The following is a 17942-nucleotide window of genomic DNA, read 5'->3' on the forward strand; positions in this document are numbered from 1 at the left end:
TTCAAAGCCATGCCATCTCTGACTCAAGAGGTCACCTCTGACTCAAGGTCCCATGCTCTTTCTTTTTTTTAAATTAGGTTTTGTTTTATTTTCAGATCTGAATTCTCTACTGCCTCCCTTTTCCCAACCACCTTCTTCCCATGTGCTATTTCAGCTATACAACCCTGTCACTCAAATTAGGTGGGTGGATCTACAAGATAATTAACTGTAAGCTCTAAATTCTCTCTTGTCCCTCACCCAGTGAACTTAATTACACACATAAACGCAAATATTTGTTGTTGTTCAGTTGATTAACTGTGTCTAACTCTTCCTGTTTCCATCTGGGGTTTTCTTGGCAAAGATACTGGAGTAGTTTGCTAATTCTCCACCTTGTTTTGCAGATAAGGAAACTGAGGCAAACAGGATTAAGTGACTTGCCCAGGGTCTCACGCAGCTAGTAAATATCTAGGTTATTTATTTCCAAATAGTAAAAAAGAAAAGGGCAACTCTTTGGACTAATAAATGTTTTTTTTCCATTCATACATCATTGGTTTGTTACAAGATAATGAGAATATTTGGAATTAATTCAAGCTATGCAATTGTCTAATAAGGTCACTAAATGTTGCTCAAATAGTAACATTTTCCCCTTGATTTTCCTATGGTATAGATTTCAAATGGGCCTCTAGTCACAAAAGTAGCTAATCATGAAAATGAAGAATATTAGTCTCATTTATTTTTTCATAAGAAATTTTTCACGAAATTTACTTGGAATACTTTACTTTTTCACTCTTATACTTGGAATCTTTCCACCTACTAGGGAGGAGGAATTTTGGAAGCCCTAATTCGTCTCACGAAGTCATTGTTCTGTGCTACTTCTCTCACGAGAAAATGAACTAGTTCCATTTTTATAGTGTTGTTTTTTTAAATTTTAGGCTCCTGAGGACAGAAACCATTCTGTCTATACAGTACAAAATTTCACAAAGCCATCTAGATAGAACATATCCTCCAATAATGAACAAGTGCTGATGAATAATAGGTCAGATTGCTTTGAAATATTGCCTTTTCTCTTATGAAGAGTTAATTCTCTTCTCTTCCCTATAAATTACTCATACCAGATATTATAATAATATTAATATAATGAACAACTAGCATTTATATGGTGCTTCAAGGTTTGCAAAGAGTTTTACAAACATTAACTTGTATAATCCTCATAGTAGCCTTGTAAAGAAAGTTGTTCTTGTTTGTATTTTATATATGAAGAAACTGCATTTGAGAGGTTAAGTGATTTGACAAGTTATGCTCTGCTAGAAAGTATCTGAGACAGAATTTGAACTAGAGTTTTTCTGATGCCAAGCCCATACTCTGCCACTGAGCCACCTAGCTGCCTAGCTAAGAATCAGTTTATGTATGTCTACATTTATATGCATATATGTGAGTTTATATTACAATTCAATTATACACATACATACTAAGCTTTAAGTATAGAAAACACAAAATCATATAAAGGAGAAAAACAATTACCACGATGTCTTTCTTTTGGTTTTCTAGTTGTGTGACATGGGGCAAGTAGTTTAATCTCTCTGGACCTCAGTTTCCTCATCTGAGATGAACAGGTTGGTCTAGAGAACTACTGAGTTCTCTTCCTTCTCTCAGTGTATCCTAGCAGATGTCTCTGGCAACTCTGATGCATTATTGATATTGAGGATCTAAATAGTTGTCATTTTTTTCAGTCATGTAAAACTCTTCATGACTCTATTTAGGATTTTCTTGGCAGAGATACTGGAGTGGTTTGCCATTTCCTTCTTCATGTCATTCTTTTCTTTTTTTAAAAATTATATAATTTATTTGTTTTTCAGTTCTCAACATTTACTTCCCCAAGAATTTGAATTCAAAATTTTCTTCCCATCTCTCCCCACCCCTACTCTCCATCCCAGGATAGCATGCACCCCATCCACCCCTTCCTCCAGTTTGTCCTCACTTCTATTGCATCCCCTGCTTCCATCCCCCTCCCCTCTATTTTCCTGTAGGGCAAAAGAGATTTCTATACCCCATTGCCTGTATATCTTATTTCCCAGTTGCATGCTAATACCATTTTTAACATTCATTATTAAAGCTTGAGTTCTTATTCTCTCCCTTCCTCCCTCCCCACCCACCCATATTGAGAAAACAAGCAGTTCAATATAGGTCATACATGTGTGACACTGCAAAACCATTCCATAATAGTTATGTTGTGAAAGACTATTTCCCTCTGTCTATCCTGCCTTCATTCCGTTCGCTCCCTTGACCTTTCCTCCCACACTGTTTGCTTCTGATTATTCCTTTCATCAGTTTGCTGTCCCTTCTGTTGTCTTCCCTCTCCTATCCCTTTCCTCCTTGCCTTTCTGCAGGGTAAAATAGATTTCCATATCCAATTGAGTGTGTGTTGTTCCTCCTTAAGCCAAATCCCATGAGAGTAAGGCTCAATTATTTCCTTTCATCTCCCCCTTCTTTCCCTCCATTGTAAAAGCTCTTTCTTCCTTCTTTTATGTGAGATGATTTGCTACATTTTACTTCTCCCTTTCTCTTACTCATAGTACGTTCCACTCAACAGTAAATTTTGTTTTATAAGTATTCTTTCTTTATATTCAGCTTGCCCTGTGTGTGTGTGTATGTATATATGTGTATATATGTACACACATATATACCCATGTACATATACATACTACACATATATAATATACACATACATGCATACCCACACACACATATGTTTGTGTAGGGGTGTGTGTGTGTGTGTGTGTGTGTGTGTGTATATATATATATATATGTGTGTGTGTATATATATATTTTCCCTCGAACTATCCTAATACTGAAAAAGGGCTCATTAGTTACAAATAACATCTTTCCATGTAGGAATGTAAACACTTCAACTTTAATGAGTTCCTTAAGGCTCCTCTTTCCTGTTTGCCTTTTCATGTTTCTCTTGATTCTTGTATTTGAAAGTCAAATTTTCTATTCAGCTCTGATCTTTTCAACAAGAATTCTTGGAAGTCCTCTATTTCATTGAAATTCCATTTTCCCCCCTGAAGTATTATAGTATTATACTCAGTTTTGCTGGGTAGGTGATTCTTGGTTTTAATCCTATTTCCTTTGACTTCTGGAATATCATATTCCAAGCCTTTCAGTCCCTTAGTGTAGAAGCTGCTAAATCCTGTGTTTGTATCCTGATTGTATTTCCACAATAGTTGAATTATTTTTTTCTGGCTGCTTGTATTTTCTCCTTGACTTGGGAACTCTGGAATTTTACTACTACATTCCTAGGAGGTTTTTTTTTTTGTGGGGGCGGGAATCTCTTTCAGGAGGTGAGTTCAAATTTGCCCTCTGGTTCTAGAATATCATGGCAGTTTTCCTTGGTAATTTCTTGGAAGATGATGTCTAGGCTCTTTTTTTTGATCATAGCTTTCAGGTAGACCAGTAATTTTTAAATTATCTTTCCTGGATCTGTTTTCCAGGTCAGTTGTTTTTCCAGTGAGATATTTCACATTGTCTTCTATTTTTTCATTCTTTTGGTTTTGTTTTGTAATTTTTTGATTTTTCATAAAGTCATTAGCTTCCATCTGCTCCATTCTAATTTTTGAAGAACTATTTTCTTCAGTGAGCTTTTGAACCTCCTTTTCCATGTGGCCAGTTCTGCTTTTTAAAGAATTCTTCTTCTCACTGGCTTTTTGAAGCTCTTTTGCCATTTGGGTTAATCTATTTTTTAAAGTGTTATTTTCTTCAGCGTTTTTGTGGGTCTCCTTTAGCAAGCTGTGGACTAGCTTTTCATGATTTTCTTACATGTCTCTCATTTCTCTTCCCAATTTTTCCTTCACCCCTCTTACTTGATTTTCATAATCCTTTTTGAGCTTTTCCATGTCCTGAGACCATTGCATATATTTTTTTGGAAGCCTTGACCTTGCTGTCTTCCTTTGATTGTATGCTTTGCTCTTCCTCATCCGAAAGGATGGAAGAAAATACCTTTTCACCAAGAAAGTAACCTTCTATAGTCTTATTTTTTTTCCTCTTTTTGGGCATTTTCCCAGTCAGTTACTTGACTTTTGAGTCCTTTGTCAAGTGGAGGATATACTATCCTAGGCGTCAGAGGTTTTGTGCACTTGTTCTCTGAGATATCTCTACGGACCTGTAAGTTCTCAGTTCCTCCAAAGTGGCACAATCAAGGGAGAGGAATTTACTCTTCTCCTGCCTGGTGCTCTAGTCTGTGAACAACCACAAGCACTCGTTTCTGCCCTAGAACTGTGAGTGTTTCCCTCTCCACAACTGCCACCAGCTTGCCATGCCAGCACTCCTCCTCACCACAGGACCGCCACTCAGGACCGAGACTCGGATCAGTTGCTCCATTCCTCCAGGTTCTGTAGGCTGAGGACTCCAAAAGTGAATGCTGCTGCCACAGTGGCTGCCATTGCCCTGGGGCCAGGGCTAGGACCAGACCTTGCTATCCTCTCACCCAGGTGAAAGAGCTTTGTTCTTTGTTATTTGTAGGTTGAGAAATCTGGAAACCTCAGCTGCTACCCATGATTCTGGGTCCTGAAGCCTGCTCCAGTCCTATCTGTGCCATGCTGCATGGTCCACACTGGGCTGTACTCCACTCTGAGCCTAGTGTAATAGATCTTTCCTGTCGGCCTTCCAGGCTGCCTTGGGCTGGAAATCTGTTTCACTCTGTCATTTTGTGGCTTCTGCTGCTCCAGAATTTATTTTGAATAATTTTTTACAGGTATTTTATGGGTTATGGGGTTATAGAACATGTCTTTCCTTCTACTCTGCTATCTTGGCAGCACCTCCCTTCAGGTCATTTTGCAGATGAGGAAACTGAGGCAAACAGGTTTAAGTGTCTTGCCCTGGGTCACGCAGCTAGTAAGTATCTAAGGCCAGATTTGAACTCACAAAGATGAATCTTCTAGACTCCAGGTCCAGCACTCTATCCCCTTTGCCACTTTGCTGCTCACAGTATTAACAGAGAATCCCAATGTTTCACTTGTAACAGAGCAATAAGATTATAGATTTAACCCTGGAAGGAAAACTAAGAGGCTTCTAGTAGTGTTTATATAGGAAAGAAGTACTAGAGCTGGAATTTGAACCCAGGTCCATATTAAAACTTAGATTATATTAGACAGGAGTAGTAAACTTCTAGAATGAGAAGTGATGACCAGTAAGAGCATACCTACATTTATAGAAAACATTTGACAAATTTCCCATATTCTTAAGTACAAGATAAAGAAATATGGGCTAGGCAATAGTCATAGATAGAATTAGAATCATTTACATTCCCAGACCCAAAGAGTAGGTATTAGTGTTTCATTTTCAACTTGGAAATACTGGTGTGCTGTACTTGGCTCTGGCTGGTTTAATAATCAATGAGTTGGATTGATGGCATGTTTATCAAATTTGCGAGAGATGCAAAGTTAGGATGTATCATTAACACATTGGATGAGAGAATCAAGATCCTAAAAGTCTATAAAACTGGGATGCATTGGATAGGATGAAATTTAACAGGTGGCACAGTGGATAGAGAGTTGGGCTGCAGGAAGTCCTGAGTTCATATTTAGCCTCAGACAGCTGTGTGACCTTGGGCAAAAGTCACTTGACTCTGTTTGCCTCAGTTTCCTCATCTATAAAATGAGCTGGAAAAGGGAATGGCAAACCACTGTAGTTACTCCAGATACTGTTATCTTTGCCAAGAAAACCCCAAATGGAGTCATGAAGAGTTGAACATGAGTAAAAAAAACACAACTCAACAACAAAGTGTTATAGCAGGGTAAAAAAAAAATCAATTTCACAAGTATAAGATGAGGGAGGTAAGAATAGGTAGCAATTCATAGGAAAAAGATTTAGGAGTTTTATGAGCTCAGTGTGAGTCAGCATTGTGACATGGCAACCCAAATTAATTTAGTCTTAGGCTGTATCTTACATTTGCGTAGTATCTAAGACTAGGAATGTGATAGCCTTGTTACCCTATACCTTTGTTAGAACATATCTAGCATATTGTATTCAAAAGGGCACTGTTTTTGGAAGGACATTTATAAACTGGACAGCATCCTACAGAAAGTGACCAGGATAGTGAAGAGCCTGAAGTGGTAGAATCATCAGTATAGATCTAGAAGAGGCTCAGAAGTCATCTAAATCTAACCTCCTCCATGTATCATACCAGGCCTGGTTGAGGGAATTGGAGGATATGTAGCCTAAAGGTGGTCCTCTTAATCTATTAATTCTCTGAAATCTGGCTTCCAAATTCATTGTTCAAATGAAACTACTGTAAGTTAATAATGATTTCTGTGTAGCTTTTGACCCCTTGGATCACTCCTCTCCTTGATACTCTGTTTTCTGCAGGGTTTAATGATAATGCTGTCTCCAGGTTCTCCTCCTTCCTATCTGACTAGTCCTCCTTTATGTTATCTTCATCTGAGTCATGCCCCCTAACGTTTGGGGTCCCCTGAGGCTCTCTCCTGGGCCCTTTTCTGCATCTCTGTTATTTTAGTTTAGTGTCATCATAAGCTCAATGATCTCTATACAGATAACGCCTATCTACTTGTCTATTTCTAACCTCTCTGCTCATCCTCAATCTCACATCTCTAACTGTGTATTAGAAGTCTCCAACCCTATGACCTGCAGACAGTTAGAACTCATCAGTGCCAAAGCAGAACTCATTTTCTTCTCAATCCCTCTTCCTAAGTTCCCTATTACTGTTCAGGGCACTGCCAGCCTCCAGTCACCCAAGCCTGCAACCTGGTAATCATCTTGAATCCTTCTCTCCCACTCTTCATATCAAATAAATTGTCAAGTACTGTCATTTCTACCTTTATAATATTTTTTCTTATATCTCCCCTTGTCTCCTCTGACATTGCTATCACTTTGGTGCAAGCCCTCCTCATCTCATGCTTAGACTATTGTAATAGCCTGTTGGTTGATCTCTTGGCCTCAGGTGTCTTCCCTCTCTTCAGTCCATCGTCCATTCACCTGTCAAATTGATCTTATTAAAGCTCAGATCTGATCTTGTCATTTCTTTATTCAGTCAACTCCAGTAGTTCCTTGTTACCTTCAGGATCAAATAGAAAATCCTGTTGGCTCTTAAAGGATTTCATCACCTGGGCACTTCTTACCCTTCCAGTTTTCTTACATTTTGCTATCCCCCATCCTGCAATCCAGTGACACTGGCCTTCTTGCTGTTGCCCAAACAAGACATTACATCTTCCAACTTTGCATTTCACTGGCTGTCTCCCATACCTGGAACTTCCTCCTTCCTTATCTCTCCTACCTGGCTTTCTTGGCTTCTTTCAACTCTCAACTAAAGTCTTATCTTCTGCAAGAAGCCATTTCTGGTCCTCTTTATTTCATATCTTGTAGGAAATCTAGTTGTATTTTTCCCCACAATGTTTTTCTTTGAGGCTTTACTTGTACAAAGATATTCTGGAATCATTCACTTCTGAGTTTATGTCTTGAATGACCTTATAATCATAATAGCTTTTTATGATGGGTTTTTCTTGTTCTTCCAATCTGATTTCTTCGGACTTTGGGTGAGGGCCAGGCTCTCTACAATTTTGGAGGGAAGGTCTAGACTAGTCCTTTGCTTTCATGGGGGGTAGTGTTGTGTTATTTCAGGTTTTCAGCAACAGCACAGGTAGGGACTTGGAACCTTTCAGTGCTGCCAAAATGGTCTGATGCAAGATAGCATCTTCTCTACGTCTTGCCTGCTGTGAACTCTGCAATTTTTTAACCTATGTTTGGGTCTGAGCAATGGTAAACTATTGCTGGACTAAGCCACTGTCAAACCACCTGGGAAGTTTTCAGAACTTTAAGGAGGTAGCACTTGACCTAAAAGGTGGTGAGGAAGAGTGAGTCCATTAAAGGCTTAGAGGATAACCTCTACAAAAGTGTGGCAATGGAGATGGAACGTGATGTGTGAGAAATCACAAGGTCCGTTTGGTTGGACCATAGGGTTAGTGAATGGAAATATTGTATGATAGACCTGGAATGGTTAATTATATTGTAGCAGTCAAGGAATTTAAATGCCAAGAAGAATTTTTGTTTGATCCTAGAGACAATAGGGAAGTAGCCACTGGAGTTTATTGAGCAGGGGGCTGCTATGGTCATACCTATTGAAAGTTTCCAAGTTTTTGAAGGACTCACTTGTTTGGCTTCACCCCAGGCAGCACCACTGGGAGCCATGGGTAGACGTAGTAGAGAAGTAGATGTAAGTTTTACATAATGAGAAACGACCTAACCAGTAGAGTTATCCCAAAGTGGAATGAGTTGCCTTATTAGATTGTAGATTTTCACTCACTAGATCTTCAGCAAAGATTGGATGACCACCTTAGGGTCTCTTACAGAGGAAATTTTTGTAAAGGTCTAGGTTGAATTAGGTAGTGTCTGAGGTCCCTTTCCCACTCTGAGACTGAGCTTCTCCAATTCCTCAAATTCTGACTTGGTACTCTAAGTGGTGCTTTTTAGCAAATTTGAAGCAGAGGATAAGAAAGAGTTGCGAATGAGAGGAGTGAAGAAATAAGTCCTCATTCCAGCTTTATACTTAATATCTGTGCAATCTTGGGTAAGTCAATGAGTCTATTTTCTTTTTATCTCTACTGTAACTTCCAGTTCTGTGAATATAAGAAAGCTCTTGAAATGTTCAATCCAAAGTAGACTCTGATAAAAGCAGAAAGCTTGTAAGTTTAGGTGTAGATACAATATATTTAGGAATCCACTTCTTAATATATTTGCTATTACTGTTTTTTCATAGCTACAGTTAATGTTGGCAAGTTAGGTCATAATGATTAGAATTAACAGACAGTTTTACCATGGTCAAAAGGGGAAAATATATTGAACCTCCATAAAAAGTTTAAAATGTCAAAACAAAAATGAACAACAGAAAAGTTGAGAAATCTGGGATCTCTGGCCATTTAGGTGTTTCTAACAAAAAAGCAATTATTGAATTTAGGTCCCATCATTCTTGATTTATACTTTCTTAACTTTTCACAAGTATTACTTCAGTCATTATTTCACCTTCCCTCTTAGCATTTATTATTAGAGAAAATGCTTCACTGAAAATATAAAGAATTCATACAAAATAGCTAAAAAGTGCATTTTTTTTTCCCCTGGAGGATCTTCAATAATGTATTGATTTTAAATATTGGAGTCTAACTCAGCATGGAAACATTTTTTGAGAACACAAAATTAAGATTTTTTTAAAGAAAAGTAAAAAAGGGTAGGACAAGATGTTTGGTTTTCCAGTGTGTAGAATTCATAGGATCACTCTCTATCCACTTTGTACCTGGAGAAATAGAATCCTTTTTGAGCATCCTGAAATCCAAGTAACAACAGTTACTCCATATCCATACTTTCTGGGATGTTCAGATGACTAGAATAAAGCAATAGTGGTGGACATCCCTGGTCTCTATTTTGAACATCTAATTAGGCAACTAGGAACAGCTTATCCCAAAGTACATTTGCTGCTAGAGTATTTCTTTTTCTTTTTCTCATGGACCTTAGTCCTAAGTAACCCACCATCAATGTGAAAATCCCATGAAACATTTTTGGAGTTGGTTGCTACAATTCACAAGACTTCTTCGTTATGTTAAGTGCACATATCTTGCTACTTTTAGCACTAGGAGCCTTGATAGCTTTTTTTCTGAGCCATGAATGAATCTAAATAATTTGAATATATTGTCATTCAGTTCACTGCTATTCACCTTTCAAATGTTCATTATCTACCTCCTCCCTTTCTTTCTCTCCCCTTCTCCCCTACTCCCCCCCCCCCCAATTTTTAAGAGTTTTAGGTCACAGATTTTTACTAATAAGGTATCTGGAGGGTCAGTTTATCTCTGTTTTGTGTACAAAATAAAAATACAATTATAACTTGTAATAACACATTTATTGAAGTACCCTGATGTATGACTGGGAGGTGTTTTTCACTTTTCCAATGATTGCATTAGGTCATAAACATTTAAAATGCCAGAAACTAAATCTCTAGTTCATTGTGACATAGATAAACAGAAATGGTACCACATAAAAATATTATCCTCTTATGACCAGTAATGTCCTTTGGTATGACTTTGAATAAGGACCACATATTCTGCAAGGTCAAAGAACCTAAAGAACACACCAATACTTATAATATCTCACATGTCCTTTCTGATGAAGACTGGTAAGTTTAGATTTAATGTTCAACATACATTAGGAACTCAGTACAAACTTTTGGGACATATGAACTTTTAAATATTTTAGGGAGTGTGTCAGTTTTCAAAAGACTAGCATGGACAATGAGCTCAGTCCAGAATTCAGTGGGAAGAGACTTTGCGGGATCCCATTTGGGAAAATCATGCAGTGCTTTCAATTATCGCAAACTGTTTGGTGCTGCCAAAATCCATATTTTTAACATCAACATTTCCTGTTGATGTTATATGGCTATAGATCATGAAACAGACTTGGAAGAATCAAAATTATAAGAAAACCAAAAGGGCAATGGAAAGATACAGAATAAGTATAAGTAGGTTGCAGCATATTGTCAACAATGACTTGCCCGTGAGAAACAGGATAAAAAACATGTACAAAGTGGGCTCGTCATGTAGCAAGATGGAAAGACAAGAAATGGATAGCCTGAGTGCTACATTAATTACAAGATATAAAAAAACAAAACGAAATCTAGAAGAAGGCCTCCGGTGCATTGTATGGGTGGATCTTCTATGGAGGACTTCTGGAAAGACATTGACAAGAATTGCACAGGTTGAGAAGGCATGGAGGGCTTGCTTTCTGCATAGGTGGAGGCAATATTAACATTGATCAATCAAAATAACCTGGCTCCAGCCTACAATTTTATCATCACCAATGTATTTTGGTGATCTTTATCATTTTATCAACACTATTATTATGAAAAGCCTTGATTAATCAAAGTCAAGAACAGTTTATCAGTTGCTGTGCAGCTTTTATAGGGTAATTTTCATTATTACCCCTTTGATTTCAAAGAAAACATTGATTTCTTATTTGAAGAAATTGGACCAAAATGATAAAGACGATTGGCAGGGTTGAAAAAGCTACACTTTTCTCATTAGAAGGTAACTCAGATGGTTTCCAAATCCAAGGAGTTTCATAGCATGCACTTCCTCCCTGTACAGAAAGTTGCTTTTCAGGGAACTTTTTATTTCTAACCTCAGCTGTTATTGATAGCATTGATTTTTAAAGGTGCCTGATAATAGGGTACTCAAGAATAGACAGAACTGGATATAAAGATACTAAGTTGTGCACTAAGTCTTAAGATTTATGTTGTTTTTACTTTCCTAACACCACAAACATGCTGTTTGAAATAGGGCAATATACACGTATTCTCAGAAATTACTATAGCTATTGAATTAAAAACTTAAAAAAGGAAGTCACCTCCAAAAAACTAATTTAATTGGCCAACATATTGTGCATTTAGTTTCTTTGGAGATTAAAGTGCAGGCTGTGAAATGGCATAAATAATGCAGTCAAACAGTATCATTGACTTAATGATCCATAACCAGACATAATGCACATTACAGTCTTTTCATGTGCCATTCATCTATTTTCACTCAATAATTAAAGTTGTAACATTTTTTTTAGCTCACTGGATTTAAGCATGACTTTCCTTCCTTGCCTTACCCATGTTGGGAGCCAAACATTTAGGTCAAAAGCCTATCTGTTTTGGAGCTACTAAGTAGTTAAGGCCAGCTTTTGTAAAAGTTCACTACTATAAAAACAAAAACGTGATTATAGAAAAAGTTGCTTCCAACAGTGGCTATCAAGTTGAGTTTCAGGGAATCCTACAAGGTTCCTTTAAAAAGAATGACTAATAACATGGTCAAATGTCTGTTCTGTCATCTATGGAGCCCAAACACAACAGAGAACTCAGGCTCCAGAGCAGGAAAGGATTTTAAAGACCATCTAGTCAAAATCTTTCACTTTACAGATGAAGAAACTGAGGCTAACAGGTGAAGTGACTTGCCCAAAGTAACACAGGTAGCAGTTAGGATTTGAAACCAGATACTCTGACTCTAAATCCAGTAACCTTTCCACTAAAGCACACTGCCTCTCCCAACTTAAAAAAATAATAGATAGATTTCCTAACATGAAATTTGTAAACCACCTTTATAAAGAATTAAATAATATTCACAGAAAAACACAAAGAAAGAAGGATCCTATAGTTGAAAATCCTAAATTCCTTGTGAGTGTCTTTTCCATATTATAGCTCAAAATCCATTTTAGCATAATTACTAATGAGTATAGTCTGGGAAAAAAAAAAGCAATTTCAATGAGAAGCAAGCTCTCTTGGAAAAGGCTCTGAAAACAGCTGGGATACCACAGTACAAACTTATTTATTCTGTTAAGTGATTTCCTAGTACAACATACTTATATCAAACTGTTTACCATTCAAGTTAATGACAATTCAGGACAATATGATAGCCTTCTTGAAATTATTGTATATGTATCGTCAACTTTAGTGGATCAAAGTAATTAGTGTCTACCAGAAATTTAAATAAAAATCTCTTATTTTTTCAGTTTCCTAGGATTTTTGCAATTAAAAAATAAGCAATGATGCCTGCAGTGCCTACCCCCTTACTTTCTTCCTCAAGTGAAAGTCTGTTAACAAATGCAATTCAGAAAGTGCTAAATTTAGAAGTCCAAAATCCCAGTATGTTTAAAAAAAATTAAATTCCTTTTAAGGGAAGGACTTTTTGCTCAAAAGAAGTAGCATCCAATAAAAAACTATAAACAGCACACAAGAGCTGGTTTCCTTAGAATTAAAGTATGTCCCATTTGTTCTTGTAGTTAAAGAACATTTCTGTAATATGATGGAAACACCATGGAATGGTAATTTACAAATGGTAAACTGGTTTGATCTGGTTTTAATGTGCTTAATGTTAGAAATTGTGATTTGTTGTTGATCATCTGTTATTTTCTAATATGCTGATTGCTTATTACAAAACTCACCTATTTGTATCCACTAAGGGGAGACTAATGGTCAAACAGCTTAGATACTTGGGACATTATATAGAAACATAAGAAAGGAAGATCAAAATGGAGGTGATTTAAGAAATAAAAATGAAATCATAGTGAAGCCTTAAGTGGGTGGTGTACCAAACAAACCTTTCCCAGGAGTACAGACTTTTTGTAATTCATTAAGACCTGTTAAAGTATTCATTTTAATAATAAACTAAGACTGTTAAATGCATAATCATCATAGTTAATAAATATGTATTCTATCTCCTGAATTATAGAAAAGCAGTCTTTAGCAAAGGCCATAAAATATTCTAACAGGCCTCCACCCCAGCTATGACATCATAGATAATTTGATAACAAAAAAGAAAACTAGCTGAGATGAATTCCAACTTGGGACTTTTACCTGTGTTGATAAATATGTTTTATGGAAATTGTTAGTTTATCTCTCTCCAAAACAAATCATGAGAATAGCTATTAAAGATCACTTAAAACATACGTTGTAAATGGGATTTCCAAGTTAGGTATTACTGATACAAATATTATGAGTAGACAATTATGAGTAGGTAGGAAAAATTTTACTTTTGTTGGGTTAATTACTAATAAAGTATAAACTCATTATATTGGACGGATGCAAAAAGAGCAAACTTGTGCTTTATTAAGCTAAGATTCTTACTCATACCTTAGACTTAATTTAGATGTCAAACTCCCATAAGGAAATAGATATTTTTCCATGCTACGCCTAAATGTATTTTAATTTCACTGAAGCCCAAGGCAACAGTTGCTTAAAAGAATTTTTAACAGTCAAATGATAACTACATAGTACATTAAAAAATAAAACAAGGACAGTGATATCTGTATAATGTTTCAAAAATATACAACTGGGAAAAATAATCACTGTACACAACAACTTAGAGGTTGTTAAAGTGACCAATCAGAAGATTGAACAGTGCAAGACATGCTTTTCCAGTTACAAGTTTAAAACAGGAGTGCAAAAGAAATTAAAGCTTTTGTTTAAAGTTTTAGTATAAGGAAAGCTTGAATATAGTTATTAGTATTAAAAAGCTTCCCCTGACTCTTCTCCCTTCCCCCAATGAAACGATGTAAATGTCTTTTCATTGTACAACCATTTTCTTGAATGGACTTTCTTCACTGATGAAAGAGTTATACAGATAAGCAGTGTCCACTACTCAGTCATCATATTTTGACCTATGGGCTGACACAGTAGTGTGATAAGACAGTACGAGTAACCAGAGATCCTACATATACAGAAAGAGCCTGGAAAGTTGGATTTCTGCCTTAACTAGAGTACCTGAACTCGCCAGAGAATGGATAATACAACAGGCATCAGTACTGTTCAACCCTCATATAAATAGAGATCAAATGAACTAGTAGCATATTTCCCTATTAAAGGCCCAAGCTCACCTCTGCCTGCTGTAATGAGGGCAGATGTTAATTAGGGTACTAAGAACTTAGAAGCTTCTTTATTTATCAGTGGGAAATCTAGAGGTTCAAGGTAAACGCCAGTGCAAGTGCTCTTGAGTGAGCTAAAAAGGCAGTGCATGCATCTATCCATGCAAATGTAGGACTTGGTTCCATCAGAGAATCGAAATTATGTATATAATAGCTGGATGAGTCCCTTGCCAGTAGTCTATAAAAATATATAGTCAATACTGTAGAGGTCTCTTCTGCAGTCAATACTGTAGAAGTCCTTTTCAATCACCCATTACTTCAATACTAAAAAGCATTAACTACTTTTCAGACATTCCAGACAAAGGTCACTTGTAACAAAAAGTCGACTTGTTTTTTATACAAGATAGTGTCCATTTAAAAAGTAGGTCTTTTCTTTCAAGTGAACAGGACATCTGTACTTAAACTTAATTTCTAGTCTGTCAAGACAGGGTTTATTTAAGATCCTTATTTAATGTGCATATATGCAGAAACACAAATAAATTTACTTTAACACATCATCTGCACAGAAAAAAAGGTTAACTCCTCAAAACATGATAGAGTGTGAGTCTAGTTATAACAAATCTATTGCAAATTAAAAACATCCTGTGCATCAGTCCACCCAGACAGAAGGGGGGGAAAATGTCCCAACAATGAGTAAATGTCAAAGTCTAAGTTGTATTCTGAAGGCTGTGAAGCCTAAAGGACACCACGCTGCTAAACCCAAGTATCCATGTGAGCATGACTGCATGGGCTGCTAGGCCATGCCTTTTTGGAGCTATAAGCGAATTCCAAGTTATTTTCTATTTCGAAGGCGTTTAGATTTCCTAAGAGAGTCTATGGCTTCCACTGCCTTTCTCCGTTTCCGAGGAGACTCCTCATTTGGCCCAGACCCTGAGGAACTTCCTACTGCGCTTTCCATGACTTCCCGAAGCTTTCGTTCCAGCTCTGCCAAACGAGCATTCTGTTCCCCTATGATCTGGGTTTGCTCTAGCAGTTTCTGGTCCTGATCTTGAAGCTGTTTCTGTTGTTCCTGGACTTTAGTGCGAAGCTCAGAAATTTCACGCCTGAGTACAGTCACACCAGCACCGTTTGTTTTCACTTGCTGCTGAAGTTTAGTCACCTCCTGTCTTGAAGGGTTTTGTTTGGAGAAAAGCTGCATGGTTGTTAGGGCTGCAGAAGGTCCCGGAACTGTGGCAGGAGAGAATTATAAGAGAAACAAATTAATTATTTTTTAAAAATTAGTTTCTATAGAATTTGTACTTGATATAACCAAAACTCTTTGAATACTATATTCTACTCTTACTGTTTTTCTAGCTCTATATGCTTATATTTAGCCTATATAATGCAGAGAAGCTGGTAACCTGATTTTGTAAATTAATTTTTAATTCTTAAACTCCAAACTATCAAGGCAATATTTAGATTGTACAAAAACATTTAATTATATATACATATATATTTGTGAATATAAAAATTGTAAACATTTTTCACTACTTTAGTGATTGTTAAATATTATAAAAACTACAAGTAAAATTGGGAAATCACCATCTGAGAAATAACTATTTAGTAAAAGTAAAATGATTTGCTGAAATGGACACACAAGTCTTTAGCGATGTCTGCAGGATGCAATAAGAATTATATCTGACGACTCTAGCCAACTTCTAAGCCAAGTGAAAGGATATATAATGGACAAGTTATACAGGACCACAACATTTTTTGACATCTAGGGAGGTTTGGGAACACATTTTAGCATTGGAATTATTGTTATAAATAGGTGAATACCATAAAACACAAACATTACACTACTTTTATACTACATAATCTCATTTAGGTATAAATTCCATTAAACTATAAGGCTGCATTTTTACACAAACCTTTCAATTATGGAATTAGTGACTCTTAGGGTCAGATGTGACCTTAGAGAATACCTCACCCACACCACTCCTCTTATAGATATGGAAGAAGAGACAGGAGGGGTGAAGTCATTTATCTAAGGGCACATGGCTACTGAGGGAGCTGGGACCAAAATGTAGCTCTCTAAGTTTAGTACTCTTTTCCTGCTTACCTACATTGCTGTTTATGTAGACCACTTAGGTCAGGGAATGCTTTCTGTCACCTTTCTGAATCTGGTTAAGATTATATTCAATTCAGTAAGTATTTATTAAGCAATTGTTATGTGCCAAGAGCTGAGTATACAAACAACCACTGTCTTCAAACAGCTTTTTGCTTTTTATGTTTTTTAAGCAGAGTGAGGAGAACAACATGAAAACAAACATCACAGACTAAGTCTGGAAGGATGGGCACCAGTAATCCAGGGATGATAGGCTTCCTCTAGGAAGTACCCTTGACCTGAGCTTGGAAGGAAGCTGAGGCTTTCATGAGGCACTGATGTGGAGGGAGGGCAGACATTCCACAGATGGGGACAGGATAGGGGAGATAGGAGAGATGGGAAAGCAGTACAGAAGAAGAGCAAGGAGATCAGCTTGGCTGCAGCCTAGGAATACCTGAAGGGGAATGATGTGTAGTATACCTGGAAAGGGAGGCTGAAGGCAGACTGGGAAGGGTTTTAAAAGCCAAATTGGGACATTTGCATTTTATCTTAATGGAAATAGGAAGTTGGAAATTTCTTGGGCAGGAGAATAATAAGGTTAGATAAAAATTTCAGTTCGGTTATACCAATCAAACTACCATGGGATTATTTTGAAGAACTAGGAAAATAATTAAATTCATTTGGAGGGAAAAAAATGTAAAAAATCTGAAGAGGAATAGTGAAAAAATGAGGGAAGGGAGGATACTAGTACTAGATCATAAAATATAGTACAAAGCAGTAATTAAGTGATTTAATACTGGTTAAAAAAGAGAGGTCAATAAGTGGAAGAGATTAGGAATATGACACACTGAAGCAAACATGGGAGCATAAACCCAAAGAAGCCAATTACTCTTTGACAAAAATTTCTGAGAAAATGGGCAGAAATTAGGTATAGACCAACATCTCACACTAAAACAAGTTAAATTACAAAACGATACATGACTTAGATAAAAAAAAGTGACAATATAATCAAAACAGAGGGGCAAGGAATAAATTACCTTTCAGATTTTTGGATAGGGGAAGAATTCATGATTAAATAAGCATTAGAGAAGATAAAATCAACAATTCTGATTATATGAAATTTAAAAGTTTCTGTACAAAAAAATTTAATACAGTTAAAATTAGATAGGAAACAGGTAAGAGGGGAAAAATATCTCCTTAGCACGTTTCTTTATAAAGACCTCAAATCCAAGATATTTAAGGAACTAATTCAAATTTGTAAGACTAAGAGACATTTTTCTTGGATCAAAGGATATGAAGATGCAGTTTTCAAAAGAAGAAACCCAAGCTGTCAACCACCATATAAAAATGCTACAAATCACTAATAATTACAGAAACTTAAAGCAACTCTGAGGTTCTTCCTAATATCCATCAGATGGATGAAACTATCCAAAGAAGAAATTGACAAATGTTGGAGGGGCTACAGGAAAACAGGCAAACTAGTACA

General features: G+C 36.6%; 1 protein-coding gene across 2 annotated transcripts in view; it reads right to left on the minus strand.

The window, feature by feature from the left end:
* Window positions 1-14828: 14828 nt before the first annotated feature.
* The window catches only part of FBXO28 (F-box protein 28), a 57256-nt gene continuing 54142 nt past the window's right edge, over window positions 14829-17942 (minus strand). Inside the window, exon 5 of one of the 2 annotated variants that reach the window (XM_072647733.1) lies at window positions 14829-15597. In XM_072647733.1, the coding sequence (XP_072503834.1) occupies window positions 15203-15597 (395 nt within the window). In that variant the 3' untranslated portion in view covers window positions 14829-15202. The remainder of the gene's footprint in view (window positions 15598-17942) is intronic. The other variant, XM_072647734.1, reaches the window with a different exon arrangement.

Source organism: Notamacropus eugenii, chromosome 2 (assembly GCF_028372415.1).
Source record: "Notamacropus eugenii isolate mMacEug1 chromosome 2, mMacEug1.pri_v2, whole genome shotgun sequence".
Classification (NCBI taxonomy): Eukaryota; Metazoa; Chordata; class Mammalia; order Diprotodontia; family Macropodidae; genus Notamacropus; species Notamacropus eugenii.